Source organism: Nanorana parkeri, unplaced genomic scaffold (assembly GCF_000935625.1).
Source record: "Nanorana parkeri isolate BGI_ZX_2015 unplaced genomic scaffold, ASM93562v1 scaffold137, whole genome shotgun sequence".
Classification (NCBI taxonomy): domain Eukaryota; kingdom Metazoa; phylum Chordata; class Amphibia; order Anura; family Dicroglossidae; genus Nanorana; species Nanorana parkeri.
This window is the reverse complement of record NW_017306405.1, coordinates 595873-621270: the sequence shown is the minus strand read 5'-3', so window position 1 is coordinate 621270 and position 25398 is coordinate 595873. Positions and strand designations below refer to the sequence as shown.

The 25398-nt window shown below is 40.9% G+C and overlaps 1 protein-coding gene across 1 annotated transcript in view; it reads left to right on the top strand.

The window, feature by feature from the left end:
* UBE3C (ubiquitin protein ligase E3C) overlaps positions 1-25398 on the top strand; it is a 97245-nt gene that overhangs the window by 33728 nt on the left and 38119 nt on the right. Inside the window, exons 12-17 of the mRNA XM_018554000.1 lie at positions 11103-11189; positions 12054-12211; positions 13367-13599; positions 18293-18397; positions 20027-20114; positions 24957-25054. Coding sequence (XP_018409502.1) covers positions 11103-11189; positions 12054-12211; positions 13367-13599; positions 18293-18397; positions 20027-20114; positions 24957-25054 — 769 coding nt within the window. The remainder of the gene's footprint in view (positions 1-11102; positions 11190-12053; positions 12212-13366; positions 13600-18292; positions 18398-20026; positions 20115-24956; positions 25055-25398) is intronic.

The following is a 25398-nucleotide window of genomic DNA, read 5'->3' as shown; positions in this document are numbered from 1 at the left end:
AGTGGAACCCCCCCCCCCAATGTTAAGCTTTAAAATATATGTCTTGACAAAAAAATATAACTACATCTCTCTAATACTTGCACATTTTCTCATGTTCTATGCTTATAAAAATGCTAAGTACAGAAAAATACCTGTCGATCTGCCAGATATCCGATGAGCTCCTAATTTCCTGTTTACCTCTCTTCTGCACTGGCATCCTAAGTGTTATCAGCCCTGCTCAGTTCTTCCATATGGACTACAGTACACCTTCCCCGTATGTCATGGCAAGGAGAGGAGGGGGAACTAGGATTTCACAGTGGCGTAATGGTTAGTACTTCTGCTTTGCAGCACTGGAGGTCCCCAATTTAAATCTTGGTCAGGACACCATCTGCAAGGAGTTTGCATGTTCTCAGGTGCTGAAGGAGTTTGCATGTTCTCCCTGTGCTTGCGTGGGTTTCCTCCGGGTACTCTGGTTTTCTCCCACACTCCAAAGACATGCTGGAAGGTTAATTGGCTCCGGTCTAAATCTGCCCTGCGTGTATGCATGTGAGATAGTACCCTAGATTGTAAGCTCCTTGAGGGCTGTGACTGATGTGAATGTACAGTATGTAAAGCACTGCGTAAATTGTCAGCACAATATAAATACCTGTAATAAATACATTTCAGTGCAGCAGAGGTATGTGTTGCTTGCTAAAACAGGAAATTAGGAGCTCACTGGATTTCTGGCAGATCAACAGGTATTTTTCTGTACTTGCAGCAATTTCTAAAGCACGAGAATGCATTGGGAAATGTTTCAACTTTTGACAATTTGTTCAATAAAATGAACATTTGGTGATTCCATAAGGACCTACGGTGTGCTGATGACATTTCTCACAATCATTCTATGCATTGGGAAATGGCCACATACTGCAGAAATGTACTGAATAACTTCTATTTATTTTTGCCTAGACATACACTTTAATGTTACCAAACAAAATAATCACCATTACCTGCTAACTGGTATGTAATGAATAGGATTTTCTGCAATAGAAGAATGTCTCAAGGTTATTTACATGCAATAGACTGTGCTAGAATGCTCCCCTTTATAAATTGTTATAGCCGTCTACTCATTTCTTTCTATTTATTCATTTTATTGATTTTTTGTTTTGAGGATAAGTGAGCCATTGAGAGTGGTTGGTGTTGGCATGTCTCTTACAGAACAGAGCATTTTGAGAACTGTGTTTTAATAGGCAAATGCCGCTTTAAAAAATGTAGATTGCGTTACAAGTAATGCCAAGATTTAGTGTTTGATTCAATTTAGAAGTCAATTTAACCTTGGTTTCTTCCATAGCTACAAACAAGCCATATTTGTTGTGGCTCCCCAGGGCATGTCAGGTCTGCTCTATTGATTCCACTAATCTTTAAAGTGCATTACAAGTCCCAGGCTACTTAGCTGCCCTATTAATTTGTGGCTTTATGGGGAGCTGAGTTTTCATTCAGAGCCTTTTTACTGTTGATTTGTCAGTCCACTAATTTCTTGTGAGCTGTCTTCATATGACATAATGATGTTATCAGATAAACACAATCACGCTCGAGCATTCTCAATCTAGATAGCGGTAGCCTATGGTGCTCCAGCTTTTATGTAAAGAAAGGCCAGCTCATCCTAGAACTGGTATATTAGTTCTTCATGAGTGATGACAAGGTGAATCATATGCTGGCTTATAATAGTTCTTAAAGTGATACTAAACTCCCAAGATAAATCTTTAAAATACATTCACGCACCTTAAAATGTATCTTATTTGTGTATCGGATCTCAAATATCAGAAACATTTACAAATGTTACCAGCACACCAGAATCCTTTTAGGATAGCAGAATGTTCATTTAAAGTTCCTTGTCATATAAACAGTTTAATAAAATGATTCTGGTGTGCTGGGGACATTTCTACATTTTATTTGTGTATCACTCGGCTGTAGATCCTCAAATCATCTCTGAATTGGTGCTGACACTCCTTCCTTCTGGAGGGTGGCTACTTTTGTTCTGCATGGTCCCTGCGTGTGTTGTAAAGTAACCACCGCTCCAAGCTCGCTCCCGTGATGCACTACAATCTCAATACAAATGAGTAATTAAACACAAGATTGTAGTCCATCACGGAGTGAGTTTGGAGTGGTGACTACTTTACAACACACGCAGGGACCATAGGGAACAAAAGTAGTCACCCTCCAGAAGGAAGGACGGTGTCAGCACCAATTCAGAGATGATTGGAGGATCTACAGCCGAGTGATACACAAATAAGATACATTTTGTTAATAGTTAAGATACTTGAATGTATTTTTAAGAAATAACTCCTGAGTTTAGTGTCACTTTAAGAACACTGGTGTAATACCCAGCTAAATTCCCCCTTCTCTATAATGTAGAAGAAACAAGTCATTGTCCAGCATATATACACTCACATGTTTATTATGGTTTGAGGAAGAGGTGGAGATATTTAACCAATTTAAAACAACCCAAAACTAAACGCATGGTCTTTTTTTTTTTGAGCAATCAGGATTTATGCATTGAAGGGCATTACCGGAACTCTGTCTCGCCGACAGGAAAGTTAGTAACTGCATACAGAACATGCCAGATGGCAGGCTCCTAGGGTGGTATTTAGACCAGAATTTGTGTGCAGTGGGTATCTTATGTTATCTTTTGAGGTTAGATTTTTCACTTGTGTGGGCAGGCTTTTTTAAGGATGGCAATGTATCAAAGTGAAAGTCTCTGATGGATCAGTAGGAGAGATTGGTCACTAAGTTGCAAGAACATGTACTGGAATCAGTCTGGGTGGAAACTACCTGCGTGTATATTTTGTATCTGAATAACCATATATCAGCATTTTTTGACGTCGATATATGAAAAGAATTGTAAAGAAGATCTTGAAGGAATGCTTTGTGTGAAATAGACAGGGATCATAGATTTAGCAGAGCAGTCAGATATGCAGAGCACTACAGTCTGCTAGCAGGTACATCGAATGCGTAGTTTACTTGGGTGCTCATTTATGCCCATACTGAATAATTGGCAGACTTTAGATGGTCTTGTGACCCTAAAGTGTATGTTTAGCCAAAGGTTAGGACCTCTGTCAGCTTCTTATCACTGTCTCTGTCCCTGCTAAGGAGATCCAGTCTATTGTTTTTGTCCTGGTGACCACTGTTTTTGTCCATGACACTTGTACTAGTAAAAACTGTCTAAAAAGGGATTTCCCCTCACTTTGGACAGGTTCCTGTCACTTTCTGTTGTGTTTACAGGACTGGAAGTAAAGGAAGGAAGTAAATACAATCTTCCCCATGGCATACAGATGGCTAAAAATACCTGACCACTCTGCTCTAACCAAAAATCTGTAAGTTTTGACTTTAGATATGCTTAAGGCAGTTGGCCAGCAGGGTGGACAGGCATGTTGTCTCATGTGGCCAATAGCGTGACTGTCCTTTAATTTCTATGGGTATCTTTACATAACCTGTTCGTTGTTTTGGTCAGCTGAAAGCTTCTTGCCGCTGCAGCTGTTTTTCTTTGTGACTTGTTGGCCGTATTTGCTATTTTTGTCTAAGAATTTAACACCGATAACCCCTGGCTTTTATCCAGGGCTAATCTGTTAAATAAGCTGGGAACCCTGACACCCAGGTGCGATGTTGAACATACCACAGTGCACATTATGTGAGGAACGTTCTTTCTGATTCCCAGCTTTCATGTGTCAACAGAGCATCGGGCGACCTTCCTTTCAGAGAATAATAGTGTAAATATATTTAGGATTTCTTCCTTGTAATTGCCCTTTGATTGTGTTTTCCAAGAGAGTTGTCATTGTATTTTAATTTTTTGTCTTTGTGGCTTATCGGCAAAATACTATCAGTGTTAAATAGGAGCAATTGTCTTTGCTGTGATGCTCCTTATACAACCATATGATTGGACGTGGGTGGCAGCCGCCATGCTCTGCTTTTATAGAGGTGACTGTGTTCTGACATATCCTCTGAAAGTGCGAAGTGCAGTCTGTTTTCTCCTATATTCATTATCTTTTGCAATTGTAACCGGGAAGTGGTTGTTGTTTATGGGCACGGTATTAGGGAAACTTGTTTTTAGCCATTTAGGTTTTACAGATCTTTCTTCAAATGAAACCTTAATGAGCCGTTTAATCATTGCATGGAAGGAATTTCACACTTCATTTTACAGTTTTTAAACAAATACTAATCAACCTGTTGAGCGGTTTCAGTGGAATGTCTTTTAGTAAGCTAAATGGGTAGACTTGAATACAAATCTTGTATAATACCCCTTAAGGCCTCCTCAACAAATTGTTATGGAGGTGTCCAGCTCACGGATGCAGACTTCAGAGCAATGTTGACACACTGGGGTGATACCGCCCCACTCATGGAAAAGAGAGGCCATCTTCCCTTACATTTCTGGATCTTAACATTCATTTTACAGGTGAAACTCGAATAATTAGAATATCGTGCAAAAGTAATTGCAGTAAGTGCTGCAAAAGGGGCCCAAACCAAGTACAGAGTACATATGCATGCTTGTACTATTCAGAGGTCCGATATTGTTCTATGTACAATCCTTGTTTTATTGATTGCATGTAATCATCTACTTTTTTGAGGTTGTGGATTTGGGGTTCTTGGGGTTTTCATGAGCTGTAAGCCATAATCATCACAATTATGACAAATCACGGCTTGAATTATCTTGCTTTGCATGTAATGAGTCTATCTCATATATTAGTTTCACCTTTTAAGTTGCATTAGTGAAATAAATGAACTTTGCACGATATTCTAATTATTCGAGTTTCACCTGTATATTTTTAGGAGGAGAGCAAAGCGGCTGGTGTGGGCAGGGCCGTCCCTTCCTTATTCTCCACCTGAGGGGGCCCGAAGAAGGGGGGAGCGGAGGGTGTCAGCCCGGTGGCAGGTAGCAGCCGGCCAAGCTGTCAGCCATGGGGGTTGTAGTGCTGTTAGTCAGCCCTGAAAATCTTTTCATTTAAATGTTTTCCTCAGTAGAGAGAGAGGATATAAATCCACTCTTTGTGGACCGAAATGCAGATATTACATTGTAAAAGTAGTGGTCACATCATTACTGTGATGCACATAGCCTAAGCAGAGCTGTTAGAGGGACCCAGCAGGCCCCACCCATTACGGGCTGCATGCAGAAAACTACAGGGAGGTGGATACATGACCAGTCACCCCGCACAAGGAGAGAGCAAAAGTGATTGGTCATTATTACAGAAAACGTCTGAACAGAGGCAAAGTGCAGGAGTTTATTCATGCTGGATAACAGCACATATCTGGACAAAATACATAAGACACCAAGCTTCAAGTAAGAATACACATGACTCTTGTGTTTAGGCAACATTTCTTATTGCCTTCTATGGTATACAGTATGCTCCCTGTTGATTGGAGAGCTCTTGCTCACTCTGAGCAGGGGGTGTGTTGAACCTCTGCAGAGAGATCGCTGCTTCCACACAAAGAGCTAGAGTTTTCCCCTACAACAGCATTTCTCAACCTTTTTACAATCGGGGCACCTTTTCAAAGTATGCAAAATCTAAAGACGTTACCATTTTTTTAGACAGTTGTCTGGTATGGATTTTCAAGTGAGACCCCAGACAAAAAAACCATACCGAATAAAAGACAACGTGGAGTTTCCCTCATCACATCAGGGTAGTCCACACACACAGTACTCACATTAGAAGTCCCCCCTGCTATACATCAGAGGCCCCCACCCTTCACATCAGAGTCCCCCCACCTTAGCAAAAATTTGAAGGCACTCTGATTGAGAAAGATTGCTCTACAGCATGCTGGCAGGGCACAGGCTTTTCTTCTCAGGCTGCGGCTCATTTTTAAGAAATCAAAATGTAAAACTTAGCACAGGTTTTCTATTGTTGCCATGTTTTTGGTTAAAAATGAATGGCCTACCGAAGGCGAATTCTTAAAAATCACGCAAATTGAAAATTGGGCAATTTACACCCTTTTCTACATAATTAGAATCCTCACAGAGAAAAAGTACACAAATAATCAACAGTTTCTGAAGAAATACATATTGCACAAAATGATGATTCATTTTCCAAAGTGCCTGAATTAAGAACTGTCTGTGCTTCCTGATCAGTCAAGTTCCAGGTGTCAAGTTTGGGAAGAGGGTAGAATTTACAGCTATGGACATATTTTGACACTTTCGTAAATAAGACTTTTTATGAGCTCAAATCCTTTCCATCATGATTACCTGGCACATTAACTTTTTTAATAATTGTATGTAGATTAAAAAAAATCAATTTGCTACATTATAAAATGAAATTCATAAAACTGCCAATATCCTTCAAAAAGCACTTTTGTATTTGAAAGTGATAAAATGCATCAGCGGGCGGCAGCAGAGGAAATGGCTTGTTTTATTGCACCTAATGTTTATCAATTTCACTTAAAACGCAAGGCACTTTGTAATCGTTCTCCTCCGTGCCTGCTAAGTTGACAAGTCTTCCTACAGATGTGGCGAGGAGGCATTCTGCCAATGAGCTTTGTGGAGTGTGGAAAAACGCAGCAGGTCACTCGGCTGTTTCCTTTGTCTGTGTCCAGGCTGTTCCAGAGGTGTCGGGAGGTCAGATTCAGCCGCTCCATTTGGGAGATTGCTTTCCCGTTTCATTTGTTACCAATAAATGTCTTTATCCACAGAGGGGGTCTTCCTCCAAGTGTTGACAGGAGAGAAATCTGTCTGTGCCTATAATGGAAAGAAAGGCGTTGTAGTCAGAACTAACTTTCCTCCCGTATAATAAAGATTAAAGCGTATCTAAATCCAGAAATAAAACTGTCATATATTGCGGTTTAGCAGTCATTAGATGTGGTGGCTGCAACAGTTTTTTCTTTTTTTTGGCTTTGTTTTTTTTATTTTCACCTGGTGATCAAGCCAGTAACACTCTTCCTGTCTTAAAGGGGGGCTACAATCAAAGGTAGAGCAACAGAACCTCCTTTGGACAGCAGCATTGTCGCCCTGTGAGGAGGGGAGTGTTAGATTCATTTAGCAAAATTAGATGGACTTGAATAACAAATTTAATCTGAACTCCAGCTAACACTTTTTAAGCAGTTACAGCAACAGTTTTTTTTCTTCTTTTGGGTTAAAAATTTTCCGTAAATGAATACAAGCTGACCATTCTAAGCACCCCATCTGTGTTAAATGGTTTGTCTCAACCCTCTGTCAAAAAAAAAAAAGAAAGGAGCTAATGCAGCCACATTTAAGGATTGGTAGGCTGCACTATACTTACCTTTCACCGAACGCTCCTTTCCCTGCGCTGCACTTTTGACCACGCTAATCAATGAGAAACGCTTCTTGCTAAGAAGCGCTTCTCATTGATCAGCGCGGTCAGATGACCGTGCTGACCAATGAGCGCTCACCATTTGCGAGCAACATTTTTAATCCATAGAGTTTTGCGCTACACGGCAGTACATGGTACGGATAGTACACTCGTACCGGTGGAAAGGAAGGAGCGTTCACCAAAAGGTAAATATGGCAGGGAAGGAAGAGGGGGTCAGATTTGAGCGGGTAATGCCATTTTCCTAAATTCACTTGGGAAAGGGAACTTAGCCTTTAACTTTGCGCTTAAATAAAAGTTGCTCAAATTACTTATTATGTCCAGGAAGCATTACTAGGAGTCAACATTTAGAATGCCCGCTCATAATAATTTAAAAGAGAGCTAAAGCCAAACCTTTTTTTGGCTTTACTTCTCTTTTGGGTCAGTGGAGTACATTCACTGCTTATACCTGAGTCAGCATATAGTAAGCCACTGCCCGCTATTTGCTGACAGCGCAGAGCTGAACCGCATCTGGGAAGGATCCCAACAATATTGTCGGGATCCATCCAGCTGCCTTATTGACAGCTGGCTCTGCCTCTCTAGAGCCAGAGCCAGCTGTGCCCGCCCCTCCCTCCCTGTCCTTCCAATGAGCGCTGGGGGAACAGAGAGGAGGGTGGGGATCCCTGTGGGGAGCGGTGACTGACAGTCGCTGCTTTCTGCAGGGAGAAGAAGGTGAGCTGAGCGATCAGCAGTTACATGATCACACAGCTCTCGATCTATAGAGCCAGCGTGTGACAGCTGCAGTGTTCCATGTCTGCTCAAAATATTGGGAAGAGTATATTTTACTCTCCCATTACTTCTTTACATTGAAGCTGTGTGCTCACTAAGTTACAGTGCTATCTTATGCTGTTGGCAGGTAGCCATGCCATCCACAGCCTTGCCAAGCCAGATGCAAAAATACTGAAATTTTGTACGTTGCCATTGGCATATGCATTTATAAGCCCTCACATATGAGCATGCGCAGGTCTGCTTATTTGCCTGTTGTGAACGTAACCTTGTATTGTCAGGTAGGGAAGGCTGCTAATCCAGGCAGTGCTGGGGGAGCAAAAGTAAGGTCAAAGGTTACTTGTTAACACTTTATACTGGACAGCAATTAGTGAACAATTTTTCCTTTAGTCTTTTATAGTGGAGCATAGATTACCTGAATATTGGCTCTGATTCATTTTCCTATTTCCAATCCACGTGGGGTAGAACTGCCTCCTCTTGCCAGGCATTGTGTTTTGCAGTATTTATCCTTTAGACATCTCTCAGATTGTAATGCATCCTGTAGATTGCAGCATGGGGTCTATGTAGGCCTTCATTAACTGGGGTAGAATAGAAAGGGGTGGGAATAGAAGATAACGAAGGGCTGCCCTTCCAACACATGAAGATGACTGCTGAGAGATCGTGAGAGGTCCATCTTCAACACTACTCATGCAATAGTGCATCTCACCAAGCATTTCTTAAGGTGCCCATACACCTTACGACCATCGCAAGACTTTTGTCTTGCGATGGTCGTATGCTTCTTGAAAGCCCGTACGATCTGCCCACCTTGGACGGGCAGCGCAAGACCTTAGTCTTGCGATGGTTGTAAAGTACTTAAAAAAACGTACGATCTGCCCATCTTGGACAGGCAGATCGTACTTGCGATCAAGGGGGCGGGCTTGCGATGACTGCAATAAGGGGCGGGCTTGCGAGGATGGCAAACGGGCAATGTTCGCGTGCGCACACCGGCCCGTTCGTCAGTTGTCGAACCAGCAGGCCACTCACTCGCCGAGAATCGTACGTTTCCCGGCGGGTTTTCCAGCCTGCTTGTTCGCTGGAAGACGTGCGACCGTACAGTAGAAACGGTCGCACGCCTTCCATACACTGTACGATTCTCGTACGATCGCGGGATTTCCCGCGATTCTCGTACGAGAATCGGACAGTGTATGGGCACCTTTAGACTCCTAAGAATCCTTCAGGAAAAAAAACCTGCAGTATTGTAGGCGTGTCACTTTGCTTCCTGTGTATATAGTAGCCTGCCCTCCACTCTGCAATCAATCAAGCTATTAGCTGCTTGTAATTAAGCTCTGTAACAAAGCAGATCATTATCTGGAAACTGATTTTAGCTATATCAATAGTTAGCACAGCAGAGAGGGTTCTGGTAACTGGCAGTGCATATAATGCGCTGAACAAATAAAGTTGTTTTATGTAGAGAAAACATTTCACATATAAAACAAGATCAATTATGAAGAGCATGTTGAAATAATGCATAATGTACTCACCTTTTCAAACTGGCATATAGTAGTAGAAAATCAGCAGTCTAGGCATCTTCTGTTTAAATCTCTGAGAGCAGGAAACTGCATACCCTCAGAACTTTGTACACTGCTTTATGTCTTTAAACTAAAATAGGGTACACATGAAGCGAATTCACTGTGTTTGTGATCCTGTTCCATCGGCAGAGGTTGCTCATTAGATCGATATTGATCATCTTCGGCCGAATGGTGCTCCACAGCCAGTCAGCTGCAAGCTCCATTTGGGTAGTGTGACAGCAGCCGGCAGCCGCTGTCAGAGTACAAAGCTCACAGAGGAAGATTAATCCATTCACACTGTTGCGCATGGAAGGAGAAATCTGTTATATAAAAATATAACCATGTATAGCTGATGTAAGAGTGAGAAATTCTGCTTCAAGTAGAACTATGGCCACCCACTCCTCAAAAATGTCTACTCCCTTGGCATCAAAGACCCAGTTCTCTCCTGGTCTTCCTCCTACCTATCTCGGTACACCTTCAGTGTTACCTTCAGCTCTTATCTCCTCGCCACTACCACTGTCCATAGATGTTCCCAAATGCTCTATCACTGTACCCCTTCTATTCTCTATCTACATCTTCTCCCTGGGTCAGTTGATAGTCTCCCACAGCTTCCAATACTATCTCTATGCTCACAACACCTAAATCTATCTCTCTGCTTCTCATCAAACCGTTCAGTCTCTTCCCGTATTGCTAATTTACTAACTTTTTTCACACCCCTTCCTCAAACTCAATATTTCGAAAACGGAGCTTATAACATTTTTTAACCCCCCACCCCCTCCCATCAAGTTCAGTAGCCATTCACAACTCTGCCCCGAACTTCATCAACAACTTCATCTCAAAATATTGTTCAAAACGTCCACTCTGCTCCTCCCAATACCTCCACTGATGCTCACCCCCAGGATTTCTCCAGAGCTTCTTACATCCTCTGGATCTCCTGACCTCAGTCTGCACGACTATCGCCTACTATGTCTGCCTTTAGGCGATACCTGAAAACTTGTCACTTCAAAGAATCCTATCCTGCCCCCACAAATTGCTTTTATTTTTTTTCATCAGCTCATCCCTCTTGGTTATCTTTTTTTTTTTATCACTTGCACCTTCGTTTGTAGGTTGTAAACTGACAAGCAGGGCCCTCCTAACTCTTTTGTATTATGTTGTATTGCAACTGCACTATCTCCCTTTAATTTGCTGTACAAAGCTTTACAGCTGTGCGAAGTGTTGGCACTATATAATCCTGTATAATGATAATACGGGGAGCCCTGATTTTGATACAAGAGAGACATTTCCAGGCACACTCTGTAGGCTGCTTGCTTTCTTTACTTATTGTCATTAGCACAGATACTGGCTTTGTCGGTTAGCATTAGGACCTGACATTTGCTAGATTCCTGGAATTCCTCTATTTTTACACACAGGTTGCTAATTTGGAAAATTATGCTTTGCTCTGTGGCTACAAGATATGCTCTGGTACAGTAGGATGTAGTAAGTCCTGTTTTCTCAATTGCTGTTTGTATGTTTTGTCTTTCAGACTTCTATACAGCCTCGCCTTTAATGCTAGATTTTTAAGACACGTATGGCACTTAATTTCTTCCATGACAACAAAAATGATTACAGGGTATGTACACCTACAGTATCCAAAATGTTCTAAATACATTATTCAGGTATGAAGTCTTTTTGGAAACTTCTAAAACGAATAAATTATGTAATATACACATGAACGTTATTGATCGGCTATTCTTTCCAAGGTAACTATAACAATATTTTTCATATCAATTGTTTGTATGCTCAATGAGGCTTTGTGCATTTAGATAAAGTAGATCAGCCTTTCTTTCAATTTTTATTTTTTACTCTAAAGGAACCCCTGAAATAATTTTGAGTTCTTGCATAATGGTCTGTGTAGAAGTACCTCCTTACATTTGTGATGAGAATTGGTGGTCATTGCAGAAATGCCAGCCCCTTACATTGATGGCCAGTGGAGAAAGGCTTCAAAGCCTGCTGACATTGGTGGTTAGTGTAGTGCCTCTACATTTGTTATTAGTTATAGTATCCCCATTACATTGGGAACTAGTGAAGAAAAGCTACCCGACATTGGCCCCCAGTGGAGAAAGGCTACCCGACAATGGCCCCCAGCGGAGAAAGACTACCCGACAATGGCCCCAGTGGAGAAAGACTACCCGACAAAGAAAGGCTACCCGAAAATGGCCCCAGTGGAGAAAGGCTACTTGTGAGTGGCAGCCAGCAGAATAGGGCCCTTTTAGATTGAGTCACTAGTGCCCCCTTGCATTGATTGTCACTGGTCTAATGCCACTGCCTTTGCCGGGTGATGTGGGGTGCTGAAACGATGCAAGGCACTGCTCATGGAAGCCCTAGCAATCTCTTGTTCAGGAAGGCTGATAAAGACAATGAAGGAAAATTTTTCTGTATAAATCACCATGATCGTCAAGCATTGCTGTAATCCATGTTTTGCCTTTCCATTCAGGTCCATGGTTCCGCTCCTGCAAGTGATATCAAGAGGCTCTCCAATGTCATTTGAAGATTCCAACCGAATCATCCCTCTCTTTTATCTCTTCAGTTCATTATTTAGTCATTCCCTAATTTCTATACATGATAATGAATTCTTTGGTGATCCAATGGAAGGTAAGAATGGTCAAAAGTTTTTTTCTGTTTTTAACTACAACATGTTTTTAAAAAAATAGACATTTTGAGTTATTGTTGTATATTGTTTACCTGAGGTAAAGCTTGAGAAACCTTTTCAGTTGACCTTCACTTTAACAGCAAATCGATTTAAAATTTGTTCAACCTCATGGGCCAAACAAGAGAATTAATTAATAGATGTCCCCATCCATGCTAAACGTTGTGAATGGAGGAATCTCCCCTGCTAGCTTCTTTATTCTGACAGAGCAGCTGACCAGTGCAGTCACGGTTCTGCTGAGAATTTTCCTCCCGGCTCCTTTTGATTTTCAGATTAAAGTTTGTTCAGCTGGGTGGTGCTAACAGGGCAAACCCACGGATTGAATTCGGGCAATTCATAGGAGTCAACCTAGATATGATTCATGTGGCTAGCTTTAAGCTGGCCATACACCTATAGATTATCTGCAGATTTTCTATGGTCAGATGGAAAAAGTGCAACAGATCCCTCCATCTACGCTAAACTGTGTGAATGGAGGATCTCCTGCTGGGCCAAGCTTCAGTATCTTGCTAGTCGGCTCCACTGACTCTCAAAACACCTGAACCGTGCCTGCATCCAGTCAGATTGTTCGGTGTATTTTGATGACCAGCGAGGCCGATTAGCAAGATACTGAAGCTTGGCCCAGCGGGAGATTCCTCCATCCACACAGTTTAGCGTAGATGAAGGAATCTGTTGCACTTTTTCCATCTGACCATAAAAAATCTGCAGATAATCTATAGGTGTATGGCCAGCTTTAGTTATACTCCAGAGCTAATTAAATTTTTTTTTATCAAACTCAAAGGGAGCAAAAATGGAGCGGTTGGCAACCAATCTTTTATTCTCTACTAAAGAGAAATGTAAAATCTGATTGGTTGCTCTGTGAAACATCTCCACCTTTGCTTTCATTTTTCAGAAATCAGCTATTTTTGTCTGCTTACAGAAGCCTTTCCTTTCTAACTTGGTATTTTCTGCAGACACAAGTGCAGGCATTATGGACTTCATTTTATTGGTTTCTGAATTAATTTCAATACTACCTTGCCCACTATTCCTTTTTGATATGATACGTTATATGTCTGCAGTTATCTAATTTCTCAGTGTATTGTTTTTTTGTTTTTTTTTGCCAGCTGTTGGTCAGCGCCAGTCCTCAATGATGCCTTTCACATTAGAAGAACTAATAGTATTGTCTCGCTGCCTAAGAGATGCATGTCTGGGGATCATCAAACTGGCGTATCCAGAAACAAAGCCAGAAGTGCGGGAGGAATATATGGCTGCTTTTCGAAGTGTTGGAGTAACGACCAATCTGGAGATGCAGCAGCGCATACAAACAGAGCAAAAAAGGTGGATCCAGCTGTTCAAGGTATGAAGTTTGTTTGAAAGTATATTCACCCTTTAAAATTGAATTACTGGGTGAATACAGAGTCAAGAATACTAAGTTAAACACACCCGAGCCTGCTGGTCATGACAGGAACATGTCAGCATGTTCCCTGTCAATGCATGTATGCTGTAACAGAGCCTGATTGGCTCCTAGTGCTGCCCTTCTCTCCCATTGGAGCACTGCTGTACAAGGGATTGCCGAAGGCTAATATCAAGACAATTGCGGGTATTTACACTAGTTTGCATTTAAAATAAATATTTACTTAAATGAACACAGCATTGCATTTCTTGCAGTTTTTATATTTGGTGTTCACTGTTATTCCTTTTATGCCTTAGAGGTAATTGAAGCCATAACTTTAACTAATTTGTCTACCTAAATATATTTGTCCATGTTAAACAGCATATTGATTTAATAAAAACGTTGCTCTTTTATATTATTATAGACTGGCAAGTAAGCAAGAGTGTAAAAAAAGCTAAACTTTTTTAATTCATGAATCTTTTTTTCTTTTAATACTATAATTGTATCAGACAGCTACAGTGCTAAACAATGGAACACAGTGTGTAGTGGCTTCTGCAAGCTGAAACCATTATTTTCTCACTATATTTTTGAGCTTGGTGATCATGTTGTCACAGCTGACCAAGTGTTCAAATGATCAGCAACCAACTGATTTGATTCCAGATTATTAATGGGTAACATAGTTGTCATTGACAGCCTTGTTTGACAGATAGAAGCCACACAAAGTCATTTTCTAGCTGTTAAAGGGACTATGTCTATTAATATAGTCTCAGCTCATTTATACACAGGTTAAGAGTTGGAACGGGTTTAAGAAAACCTGTATGGAGAGAAATATGTAGACTTCCATAAAACTATTCATTTTTAAAATGCTAGTTTCCTGACTGTGTCTGGCTTAAATCCTGGCCCGGAACAAGTATGCTGCAACTGAATTCAGAGGGGAGTCGAATCTTCTGATCTGCATACTAGTTCTGGCTCAGTGATTCAGAAACCATTAAAGCCAGATGATCAGCAAAGTAACCAGCATTTTATGAAGGGGAGGTCCATAATGGCGGCCTTTATACATCGTTCAGGATAGGTTTCATTTATTTACCAGTATTTACAATCAGTTATCTTTTCATCCCTGAAGAACGCACTTTTAGCAGGCAATGATCAAATCTGTTGTATATCTTTTATTTCTTGTGCCATGGTGGCTGCTTGAAATTGGAGGCTCCAATGGGGCAACAATGAAAGTAAAGGATACATAATTGTGTGTAAAACCCAACATCACCAACACCCACCATGAAAATAATAACTCACACATATATCTGCGAAGGTTCTTATTCATTCAGGTCATGAATGAGACAGTTTGTCTGCCACATACAATGCTGTTTTAACACCTCTCTCTGTGGGCAGGTTACCAACACCTCCTAGACTCCAATTATGCAAATGCAATCAGCACCTGGTTGTGACTAACCGATTATGTGGATTGGAGCAAGATTCACAATATTTATTCCCAGATCATTTTTTGTCATTCTGAATTGAGAAAGCTGGTTGGATTATCAGTGAAACATCTTTTTTAGAAAAATACAGCAGTCCAGTTGCCTTGACTTATTTTTTACAGATAACTCTCACATATGTTCACAATCACATGGGGCATTTATTATGCAAAGCTTGGCTCAATACTCAACAGCTGGATGGCAACCAAGTAGTTTTGTTCCCCCTTATTTGCAATTTTTTTGTTGAACACATTTTGTTGAACACATTAAAGTCCTGCTTAATTAGTAGCACATTAGGATTTGTTTAATGTTGAGGTTAATGGAGCAAATGGAAAGCAAATCACTTGGTGGTGACACACAGAGAATCAATCTTTCTTCTTTATACTAATGTCAGCACTTGGGACTTTGAAAAAAAAAAAAGAACTGAACCCCGACTAGTTTTAGTGTAAAGAAAGATGGACTTTGATTTAGTAAGATGATTTTTTTTTTTCTTCCAAAGCAAACAGATCCAGTCAGCTAAAAAAGAAAATCTGTTCATTAAAGACACAGGAGCAGGAGAAAGGCATTTTCCAAATTGAATGCTAGATTTACTGTCCGTTTAATACCAGCGACCTCTCGCTCAAGTAATGTTCAGCTCAAGTCATCAGCTGTCCCTCCGGGTCTTTTATCACTGCTTTTGTCAAGCTATCTATTTAATTGAAAGAAGTTAATTGAATGAAAATGATCAACTAAGCTTGTATTAATATTGCTAATGGAACTTTCTTCTTGGCCATGTTTGGAGAGAGATGTCACGCTAGACTTAAGGAAGGACCCATTAATGCGTGCACTTAACCTGATGGGCTAATTAAGCAATGCTTATTCATTCTACAAGCCTACAATAGCCTTGATCCAACCCATTCTGTCTGATTTTACAACACATTTCACTTACAAGCATGGGCCCGAAGAACATTAGCTGAAGTGAGACTAAATGATAATGTTTTCATAAGAGGGGAGACAGCGCTAATGTGTCATAATATGCAAGGCTTTCCTGCAAATTTTCTGCCTGAGTTCCATTTAAGTCTCAAATAGAGCAGAATATTTCTGTTAATGTCCTTTAACGAGTGCTCCTATTTAAGGAAAACTCACGCTCACAAATTTGTTGCAGTCAGTAGTTTGCTGTTTTCAGAGCTGGACAGATCCCAGGAGCCAAGTAGCCAACACACCAAATAAATGACTAGTGGCCCTTATTTCTTTCAGCTTTTTCAATTGTGAGTGGAAGCACATGATCTCTGGCTCCTGAAGGTGCCTAGGGGCCTATAGCTGTAATAAAAAAAAGCTCCCGAATTATTAATTAATTAGCACGCTGGATACTTTAACAGAGCAGCTTTATGGCTAAAGTTGGCCGTACATGAATAGAATTTCGGGCCATTTCCAGCTAATTTGTCAAAATTCGATCTGCATTTGGCGCTGCCGCCACCATCCAGCTTAACGAAGGTTAATTTTTCAATTGACTTTTTTGTTAAAGGAGCCTGGTGGAAAATTGTCAGCTGATCAGTGACTACAACTAATCAACTGCAGTGACTGTTCAGGTATACTGACAGCAGGTGCCCCACAGTAGTCGGCAAGTGGAGTTTCCTCCATCCATACTGTTTGGCGGGCTTGGGGGAGTCAAGTGTTTTTTCTCATGCAGCCGAAGGGTGCTGAACAAGAAGCGTACGGCGCCTATGGCTGTCAGAATGCCAGAATACTGACTGCATCTGATTTGGCTTTGGCAAATTGATAAAAAAAATTCAACAAGTAAAGGATCCAATTTAATGCGTAAATGGCCACCGTGCCTAGTTCTATTATATTTCAGTATTGAGGTCCTGAGTTTGATCCTTTACCAGGAAGCTCTTTTTTTGTTTTGTTATGGGTTTCTAAGTGGTGGTCCTGTTTCTGCTATCCACAAATATACTGGTAGGTTAAATGAATTGGTTTTGTAGGATCCAATACAAATGTAGGAACTGGCACTGGTAACTCAAGATGCAGGATCCAGCACTGTCACCAGAACAGATGAAGGTAAATCTTCCAAATGGGACACCTCTTTGGTGTCACCCCAACATCACTAAAACAGCAAAATTGGTTCTAACCCTTCACTACTCTAGCAAAAGAGAAAAACATTCTGCCAATACATAACTTTTGGCTGCCATGATGTGGTCTATGTGATATTTGTAGCAGATCCCTTCCTCCCCCACAGCCATGTAAAATCTAAGGACAAGACACATAAAGCAATATTGCATTGTTTGGAGTCATTATGAGCCCATGCTATATGTGCGCTCGCCCCTACACTTACACCATCATGAATGAAATATAAGGAAAGAAAGATGATGTTGAGATTTTCTTTTTCCCGATTAAAACCTGTTTAGCTTTACCATGGTAATGTAGGAATGGCAACACACAGGTCCTCGTTTTTGGAATTCATCCACATGTGAGAACCTATAGGAAGCTGTTGTTTTGCAAAGTTTGTATTGGGCTTATGCTGTGCGAATCGCTTATGCCCATAGTGCTTGGCAGAGTTCTATCTGAACTTTATTTATGGTAAAATGTTATTCTTTGTACCAAAATGTCCTGTTTGATTTTGCAGGCAGTATAATTTTACAATCCTCTGTACAGCAAAGCTCTGACTGAGAGGTTTAGTTGCAGCACAAGGCACTAGTCAGTTGTGCTAGAGTGCACATGTGCTTGCATTTTTTACAACAAATGTGAATGCTTGAATGTGACTTGGTATCAGTCTCTTGGAACCCCCTATATAGCATTACTCAGACTGGTCGAGGTGGGGCAGCACTTAGGAGCCAGTCAGGTTCATGCAAATGTGCTGACAAAGGAAATGCTGATTGGAGAGAGAAGAGTGAGCATACAGATGACCTTATCAGTCTGCCGCTATGACTTTCCTGTCTAATGGGTCAGGGGTGGTGTCAGCAGTGTAATTTCCTAATTGTAACAAATAAAGTGGTTTCATATTCCTGGCTGTGCTGTATGGTAGAGATCAGCACTGCATGGTTAGTAATGCAAATACTTTGGCAGGTAAAACACCCCCCATATATGTATTTTGTCTCTGTATGTAAGGGGTTTGTCTGGAGTTCATCTTTAAACTTTTATTATTTTTAAGATGTTCTATAACAGATATAAAGCATTGTACTGAAGTTTTGACATTTCGTTTTCTGCAGGTGATCACAAACTTGGTAAAAATGTTAAAGTCTCGGGATACCAGGAGAAATTTTTGTCCACTCAATCACTGGTTGTCAGAGCAAGAGAATATCAAGGCTGATAAAGTGAGTTGGGATATTATTTTACTATTATCACCTTTTTGATTGGTTTATGTGGATTTAAAAAGCTTAGAGTTTCTCACAGCTCAGGAACTATACGCTCTTTAATCGAAAAACATTTGTAAATAGTACGGATAGTATTATTCACATTTTCTATTAGGTTTATATACCTTCCTACTACATAAAATAAATGTGTGACACAAATCACATACAACTATTCACATTGCATGGCAGCATCATTTATTAAGCATTTTAGATGCATAAGCAGAGGCTGCCTAAGTGAAAACCAAGCCAAATTGAAGCCAACATGATCAGTAGATCCAGAAAGGTAAGAGCTTCATTTATATGCAAATCTCAGTAGTTTTTTTTATGTTAATGCCAAGATTAACCCTACCCCTCCCACCTGCTGAGCCTGCCTATTGGTCTTTTAAAGGAGAACTATGGGGTCAGTGTTTTCCCCCATAGTTCCCCTTAGGGTAACGAGAGGACACAAACTAGCGTCCTCCCGTTACCCTAAGCTCAGTATACCGCGAGCTACAGCTCGCGGTATACTGAGACGCCGGAGCGGATACCGACTTAGATGACGGGATCCGCCCAGCTGCGTGAGTGACAGCTGGCTCTGCCTATCTAGAGGCAGAGCCAGCTGTACCTGCCCCCTCCCCCGTCCGTTCCGCCAGTCAGCCCTGGCAGATCGGAGCGGGGAGAGGGGAATCCAGCCCCTCCCTCTGTCACGGCAGAGAGCCGTGACAGGATCGAGAGGCGAGCGAACCCGGTGTTCGCTCACCTCCCGATCTACTGAGCCGACCTGTGACAGTCTCATTGCCACAGGTCGGCTAGAACTATGAGGTGAGTGAAAAGCACTCACCTCATAGTTCTCCTTTAAGTGATGACCTGCCTTGCTTGACCTATCATGCTTTAGAAGGGGGCAGGGTCAAGCCTGACTTTCTCATAAAAAGTAAAGAGAACTGTAGCAAAACCTATCTTTTGCTTTAGTTCTCTTTTGGGTCATAGGAGTACATTTGCAAATGTACTCCTGTGACCCAAACTCGGCATATAGTGGCCTACTGCTCACTATATGCTGACAGCGCAAAGCTGCGCTTCAGCCAGGAAAAACCCAGACATATTGTCGGGATACACCCTGCTGCATGATTGACAGCTGCCTCTGACTCTCTAGATCCAGAGCCAGCTGGGCCTGCCCCCTCCCCTGTCTGTCCCTCCAATGAACACTGGAGGAACAAACAGGGAGGGATCCCTGCCGAGAACAGTGACTGACAATGCAGTGTCACACGCTGGCTCAAACTTTTGGGCAGAGTACCTATTATTCTCCTAATATCTCTCCTTTGAGGTTTGCATGTAACTTCAGCTGCCTTTATCCCTGAACCTACTCATCGATGTGACATACACTTTTCTCCGCAATAGGATAACAATTTTATTGTATGCTCAGTTTGTGACAGGAATTCATTTGGATTCCGTTATTGCTCATTGTTTTATTTTACTTAGATAAAGTATATTCGTATTTTGATCTATTATCTGGGAGTGCCCATTAGAGTGATTTGAACATAGAATATGATGCTGTTCATTTATAGGTACCTGTAATAAATGTCTTTGAGAAATGTTGTTATTTCTTGAATTTAGGTTACCCAACTGTATGTACCGTCAGCCAGACATGTGTGGAGATACCGGAGAATGGGGAGGATAGGACCATTACAGTCTACCTTAGATGGTAACTATATGATTTCTGTGTTTTAAAGCGCATACATCTTTATAATTTTTGACTAAAATAAATGGAGTAAATCTTCTAGGCTGCCTATAAATTTTATGCAAGTGGCATGCATTTCCTTGTTTCTAGAATGCTTTATAGGCCTATTGATGTAAGTGACCCTAGTAGGGAAGCAGTATTAGGACTTGGCAGAAAATAAGGTGAAGCTGTTGCATCCAATTAAATTGCAGCAATCAACTTTTTGGGTAACAGTTACAAAAACTGAATATTTCTACTTTTACTGCTTGTTATAATGTGTTCTTTGCTTCAGCCTTTGTACAGGAAGGCCATTGTTCTTTAAATAGTATAGTTTGGTTACCAAATTAAAGATTGCAGTTCTAAGGAGTTCTAAAGTTGAAGGAGTTGTAAAGTCCCAGCACATACTTTCCTGGTATAACATCAGCATTGTTATAGGAATACATACTAGAGTTGTTTTAATAATATAAACAAAGCTTTCTTGAAAAAAATCTTTATATGTAGTGAGTGCTGCCTTCTGTCTGCCCATCACTTTCAACAACTTCCTGGATTCCCAGTGTTCTTTGTATCTCTTTCCCTGCTGCTTGATGTAATGCAATCGCGATTTGTGAAGACTACATATCCCATCATGCATTGCTTCCAGCAAGCAATGATAATGTAACATTGTTGAAATGCTGAGTTGTACTTCAGAAGACAGGCTCTCTTAAGCTGGCCATACACCTATAGATTTTCGATCTGAAAATGTTGTTGCTGCCAAGAACCCTCTTTCGATTCTAGTTCAAATAGCCCATCATGCACAGACCAATGTCGATAATCGGTCGTTAGCAATACTAACTCACTGAATTTCGTCGATCGACAGAACAGATGCTTGCACGTGTGCATTGTTCTTGCAATTTGTTTCCCTAAGAAAGCGCCACTAATCCATACATTTTCGTACGATTCGAAAAATGTTTTCCAGCCTGATTAATCTATGGTGTCCTATCAACTGGTCGATTATCGTTCGAAAGAGCATTCATTGATGGTTTGTAAACAATAATCGAAGAGTGTATGGGCACCTTAAGAATTTTGACATCAGGTGCATATTCACAGGGCTGAGTGAAGTTGAGGAAATGCATCCTATGGGCATCTTCAATAAGTATGTTTACAATATGGTTATTAGGAGTGGCATACCGTAGTACTTATGGGAATTCAATATTGAAATACATATTTATTTTTATTTTTTGACCATAGACCATAGATCCCCTCAAGTGTGTGCCCCTCTAAAATGATTTCAAGAACTCAATAGGAGCCTGCCAATTGCCATCTTGCTGCCCAGTGACAGTGTTCACAGTGACCACTAAGGTACTTTCACTGGACAGGGGAGGGGCAGTTGAGGGCCAAGTTGTTCTTTAAGCCCAGCTGCAGCATCCATTTTTTGTTTTTTCTAAGTTGCCTTGCAGAAGATCAAATAGAAAAAAAAGACATTGCTTCCTGCAATACTCGCCTCCTCTCCAGTGCTATCCCCTGTATACTCAATGCTTTGTGGTCCAGTGCCAGTCCTCTGTCGGTGGGAATGACACCCACCATCTTTCAACCTACTACCTGTGAGTCTTGGGCATTGAGGATTTGCCCCCCGGAGCATGTCATTAGGCTCTGGGCTCACAGGAGATGGACGTGCACCATTTTCTGCAGACTTTATTACATGCCCATCGCTGGAAGTTGTGATGTCACAATAGGTCTGAAAACTTGTCAAAGAAGGTGTGTGTACAATATATAAAAAGAAGGCAGTGGTGGTTTTGCAAAGGAGTAAGGCCCCTGCGACGGTATGAAACTAGTTTCGGAGGCACACACAGAGGAGGGTTTTCTGGCTTAAAAGGTAACAGTGGGCATCTTGTGGTACCTGTTGTTAGGCAGGACTTAAGTTTAATATAGCTGACAGGTTGGCTTTAAAAATAAAATTTGATGTTCAGTGTAATTGGGCATTTAAACTAATTAGGCTAAGCTGTGCGTATGAACAGCTGGCTATATTTACCAGTAATTATTCATTCTCCTACATCGGGCTTTTAATGCTGTGCGTATTGACATCGTCTGACCATCATTCTCCCCATATATTGAAATCTTGAAGGTGAAATGTAGATCAACGTGACTAATTGACCAAGGTAATTGAGTTCCGGCCTTCTAATTGAGCCTTACCTTTGCTGCACATGCAGTTCTGTCTTTCACATACTTTAACCCCTTTTACTATCACCGCAATTTTAGACAGAACAGTGAAAATTTCTCCATGTAATTAATGTTGGAAAGGGAACAGGTTTGATATGATGACCTAGCAGTTATAAAATATATGGAGAAAATATCATTGTGGCATAAGATTGCATTGACATCAGTCTTGCACTAAATTTTGTTTGTTGGGTTCAGAAACCATTTAATATTTTGTATTATTCAGCTTTATGGGAATTTCACCATCATGCATATTTTCTTGCCTGGGAAATAAAAATAAATCTGCCAAAGGACTGATTGTTCTAAATACGTAATGCATCACCTTGTACAGATAGCTTGTCATGAAAGGTTGAAGGATCTGACCTTTTTTATCTACTTCTTGATCAGCAGTTTAAACTACAGTTTTTCTGCTAACTTTTTGTTTGATAAACCTGTATTTAAATTGGACCTGTACTGTGCAAGCTGTGCCCAAAAAGCAAGCAGTGGGCACGGGACTAGTTACCAGTGTTCTCTGCAGCCGATCTTTTCCTCATTACTTACTTACGCTGTCTCCCTGTGTGGAGGAGGTCTTCTTTTTAGAGGCCGTTTTTTTCTTCTTCCTAATAGGTTGGACTTGATGGACATGTGTCTTTATTCAACCTCAAATACTATGTAACTATGTTGGAGCTGCCTCCCTGATAACTGGGAATTAAATGACTGCTGGGGCAATGGTCAAGACCAACAGGTGAGGTTAGGAAAACACAGATCTGCAGAATGGATCAAGCAGAAGTAGGGAGATCATTGCACTGCAGATCCTCAGGTATAGCCATGGACGGATTTACTCTCTCTGCTGCCCCAAGGCCAGGTTCCTCTATGCGCCCCCCTCCCTGCCAACTTCCCCAATGGAGAATGGCAACCAGATGGCGGGGGCGACAGGGTTAGTTTACATTTTTTTATTTTTTTACATTTTCATTTATCTTATCTTTTACTTTTTTATTTCTCATAATTTTTCTATCTTATTTGTTTACTTTTTTTAGGGCTGCGGAAATTAAGATTAATCCCATGATTAATCGTTAATTTTTTTGATCGATCAAAGTTCTTTGGCTCCGTACTCACCTCTCCACCGGCTTCCGGGTCTTCTGTCGGAGATCCGGTGACGTCACGGACATCGACGTCACCGGACTCCTCCCCCCTTCCACAAGTGGCTCTTTAAACCTTTCCCTGCGATCGTTTTTTTTTCTTTTCTGACATCGGGAGCTGCTGCCTGACCGTCAGTCAGAAAAGAAAAAAAAAGGCATACGATTGCATAGCTTGATTACTATTGGCTATTGCACTTTGCAATAGCCAATAGAAAACTAGCTAATGCACCCGCCCACTGCTGCTGTCAATCAGCAGAGGGGGACCTGAATTTTTCTATCAGGTCCTCTTCTGGTGATTGAAAGCAGCAGGGGGCGGGTGCAATAGCTAGTTTGCTATAGGCTATTGCAAAGTGAAATAGCCAATAGGAATCTAGCTATGCATTCTTATGCCTTTTTTTTTTTATTCTGACAACTGCAAAAAAAAAATGACTGCAGATAGCAAAGAAGCTATTGCTTCCTGTGCTATCTGCCATCATTTCAGGGGGGTGCTCTCTCCCAGCCCCCCCTAACCCCGCCTCTGCAGAAGGGGGGGGAGAGGGCACCTCCCTGAAATGAGAGGGACACCTCCCTGAAATTGCTTATTTCAGGTTGGGATCCCTGGCATTGGCCTATACACATACAGCACAGCAATGAAGTAATAAAATAAACTAGGATCACACTAATCCAGCACGTTATTATTCTGAGTTGCCCCACTCAAGCGGCGGCCATATTGAGTGGGGCACGTGAGAGTAATAACGTGCTGGATTAGTGTGATCCTAGTTCATTTTATTACTTTATTGCTGTGCTGTATGTGTATAGGCCAATGTAGTTGGATGTGTATGTGCGTTATAATTAATCGATTAAAAAAAATTCGATTAATCGAACAGGAAATTTGTAATCATTACCAGCCCTACTTTTTTTTATACTTTTTCGTCTTAATATTTGTTATAAATTGTTATTATTTTTTACTTTTTTTATTTTTTAATACATTTTTATTTTTCAGTAAATTTTTTTAAGTAAAGTTAGTTCAACTCAATGGTTGGCTTTAGTTTATATGACTGAAAAGCTGGTGACTTGAAATGTAATAGCGTCAGAGCGTGCTTGGACCCCAAAATGTTGGGGCACTGTATTGTGCAAATGTCATGAAAAGTCAGGCTCTGGGCTGCTCCTGTACCCCATAACCTAATGTTGGTCACCCTGAGGGAACATTGTGGCATTCATAAAGGGGCAGGCCCAAGCCTAATTTTCTGTGCAGAAGCTTGCTGGGTTTTAGGGTGCCAGGTGTGCTTTGGAAGCTATCTAAAGGAGTGTGCTGGCACCTCAGTGGTCTTGATTTTCAGTCATGTTAGCAGGTTTATTATTTTAATATAAGAACAGGTATACTTTAAATGAATGCCCCTTTTTTTTGTTACAGTTTTTAGGTCCACTTTAAAGTCCTAGGTGCAGTTAATGGTGGAAACATTAAATTCAGATGTATCACAAGTAACCTTCGTTTCTCCTTTTATATACCAGCTGATTTTTTCCACCTGTATTTCAGTGGGCATGGAACCAGCACCCCTCTCTGTGTCTGAGGAGCGACAGTTAGCAATACTGACTGAACTTCCATTTGTAGTACCTTTTGAGGAAAGAGTAAAGGTAAGGGATTCTATATGTTTGATCAAAAAAATCTGCGATATGGAGAACAGAGAAGAATATAAAGCGATGAAAAAAGCTGCCGTGCTAGTAATATAAGTAAGTATGCAAAAAGTGGTGCACCGCGCTAATAAATATATCAATCACCATAGATACATAAAATAACAACAACATATAATATAAATATAAACATCAATAAATAATGCAATGACTGAGCTTGTTTTCAGTTTCTGTTCGTAAATGACTGGCACACTTATTACATTTCTTCCATGGCAGTAATATACTTTCTTACTAAATGTACCCACACATATTATATATTTTTTTTAGAGGACACATAGGGCTATATA